At 29.9% G+C, this 2,748-nt stretch overlaps 1 protein-coding gene across 1 annotated transcript in view; it reads left to right on the forward strand.

Annotated features, from left to right (window-relative positions):
• LOC108767591 (cytochrome P450 4C1) overlaps positions 1-2,431 on the forward strand; it is a 12,897-nt gene extending 10,466 nt beyond the window's left edge. The window contains exons 9-11 of the mRNA XM_018517556.1: positions 1,397-1,559; positions 1,658-1,825; positions 2,234-2,431. Coding sequence (XP_018373058.1) covers positions 1,397-1,559; positions 1,658-1,825; positions 2,234-2,388 — 486 coding nt within the window. The 3' untranslated portion in view covers positions 2,389-2,431. The remainder of the gene's footprint in view (positions 1-1,396; positions 1,560-1,657; positions 1,826-2,233) is intronic.
• Positions 2,432-2,748: the final 317 nt, after the last annotated feature.

Raw genomic sequence — 2,748 nt, forward strand, 5'->3', positions numbered from 1 at the left:
CCCATCCAATACCCGATAATCACCTCCTCCTCTCCCTCTCACACACACACACACGCACACATAAAATTTTAAACTTATCGTAACTAGACTTATTGTTAGTTTAATCATGTAAATTAGCTTTAGCCGTATAGAAATAAATAGCTTTTAAATTTTTACTAAAGATTCCTCCGAGTAATTTTTAAATCGCCCCTCACTAATATCCCGTATTCCCGTAACGCTTAGAATTGCACGAGGTCCAGTCCCAGGTCAAAAGGATTAAGTTCCTTGACCTAAAAAGTAGGACCAACGTTCGCACTGTCCAGCGGAATAGGTGTCATACCGTCCCTTCAGGACGTTGACCCACATTCCGGGACTTTAAAGAAGTGCTAACAACTCACAGCTGTACGCTTCCGTGCGTATACCTGTGAGATTGAGTCAACCGTCCTTCCGTACCCTCTCCATCTTCCTCTCTCTCTCCAATATTAAGGGTTTGACGTAACACTATAGAGAACAAGTTTTGTGCGTTATCGGTCTCGATTCATGCGTATCCTTTAACTGGCATAACTCCAAAGTGCACCTCTGGGTCATGAATGACCTAAGGTGTGTTCAGAGTGTATATTTTTTGTAAAAAAAATTTTTTTCCTTTAAAACTTCAACTAATTCTTGATTGTATTGCGAGAATATTTCGCGAATTATTCAAAAAAGAATTTAATCCTAAAACAACATATTAGTCCTTAATAAACGCGATTTTTGACCTCTGTTCTAAATATTGTCAGTAATATTATATTGTATTATATATTATGTTGTCTGTAATGTTATAGAGAACATTTTCTTAAAAAATTATAAGTATTTTTGACAATAGCAATAATAAAATCCATTGTTTTAAAATGTAAATGCAATATATATATATCTTCAATTTATAACCATTCATATATATATATTAAAAAATATTTTAAAAAACATCATTTTCAGATTACTCAATAATTATACTTTTTGAACAGCTGACACTTGAACTATTTTTTTTTCTTGTAGTTTGGAATATCAATTTTAAGATACTGAACCATACTTTTCCTTTAAATATTTTTGTTTCAAATTTTTATATTTTTATATGAAATAGTGCATTTTTCTGATTTTGTTAACTATATTTAGTGACAACAATTTATCTATCATTTATTATGAATATATAACTGCACAAATACTTTCTAAAGATGTCAAAAAATATACGTAAAAATTGTTTAATAATTTATACATATATACTTGTAAAAGTGATGAAAATTAAACCAATACACGAATGACCGAACGTGTATATTAAGGGTACCCAAAACTAACGTGTACTAAGGGTTAAAAATACTATTTAATTTATTATATTGTTTTTTTAGATATTTATTTGTTATTGTCTTTACATTTTGTTTCCTAGGAAAAACTGCGACAGGAAATATTAGTCACATTCAATAATGATAAAATTGATGCTCAACGACTCCTTAGTATGCGATATCTTCATATGGTGATTCAAGAGACTTTAAGATTATTTCCTATTGTGCCTATCATTTCGCGGCAACTTACAGGAGATATAAAACTTGGTATTTTATAGCACTGATTATTGAATCTATGCATGTATAAATTAATGGATTTATGTAATATTTTATTAAGTTATGAAAAAGAGCTTTACCAATTTTAGAATCGTGTACTTTGCCGGAAGGATGTTACATTATGATTCCAACATTTGCTATTCATCGTAACCCTGCGTATTGGTATAAGCCGCTGGAATTTATCCCCGAACGATTTTTAACAACCCGTCATCGTTATACGTATATTCCGTTTGGTATGGGCTTTAGGGATTGCATAGGTAAATATTTTCATATTAAGCCATTTATTTTGAAAATGGTTTAAATTAAAAATTTTTTTTTTCTTTAGAAAATTCTGTTTTGATTGGAAATTAATCTATCACAATGCATTTTAACTTTTATTAAAATTCACGATCTTCATTTTCTCTCATAATACAATACTTTCTAAAATTAGATTTACCTACTTATCAATATTCACAGTCGATTTTCATATTTAAGATCGTCTCAAATACATACACTCTTAAAATAATACCCAATTACAGAGAAACCAATCACAGATATTAACATCTTAAAAAATACAGTCTTGAAATAAGAATTGATTATGAATACCGGCCATTGTTTTATTTTTCACAAAATTACTGCTAATAAGATTAATGGTTATCTTTTCTTTTTATATTGCCTATATTTAGGTCAGAAATATGCATTTTTATCCATGGCGACAATAATCGTAAATCTGTTGCGACGATTTCGATTTGTAACAGTTGGCAACCTAAATGACGTTAAAATAAGAAACGACATCATATTACGACTTCAACATGTTAAAATATCAATATCTCGTATATGAACTATTAATAATAGCGATTTTTATGGCAACTGATAATTTTATTACAACGAATTATTATTTTATTTTTTATAATGTTTAAAAAGTTGCAATTAAGATACTTTCAATATTAGAATGGTATCGCGTATCAATATGTAATAAATTTAATAAAAATAAAAATGTGCACTTAATATTGCAACAATATCGGCAATCTTCTAGAATTTTTTATTTTTTCTAGCATCTATCTTTTTAAATTTTAATTCAATAAAATTAGAATATGATATACATTGTGACGTGACATTTTGTCCGTCACTATGCAGACTTGTCGGCGGAGGACTCATGCTTCCTATCGGCTCCCCGGGGGGGAGAGTGCGCACGCGAGCG

Source organism: Trachymyrmex cornetzi, unplaced genomic scaffold, assembly GCF_001594075.2.
Source record: "Trachymyrmex cornetzi isolate Tcor2-1 unplaced genomic scaffold, Tcor1.1 scaffold694, whole genome shotgun sequence".
NCBI lineage: Eukaryota > Metazoa > Arthropoda > Insecta > Hymenoptera > Formicidae > Trachymyrmex > Trachymyrmex cornetzi.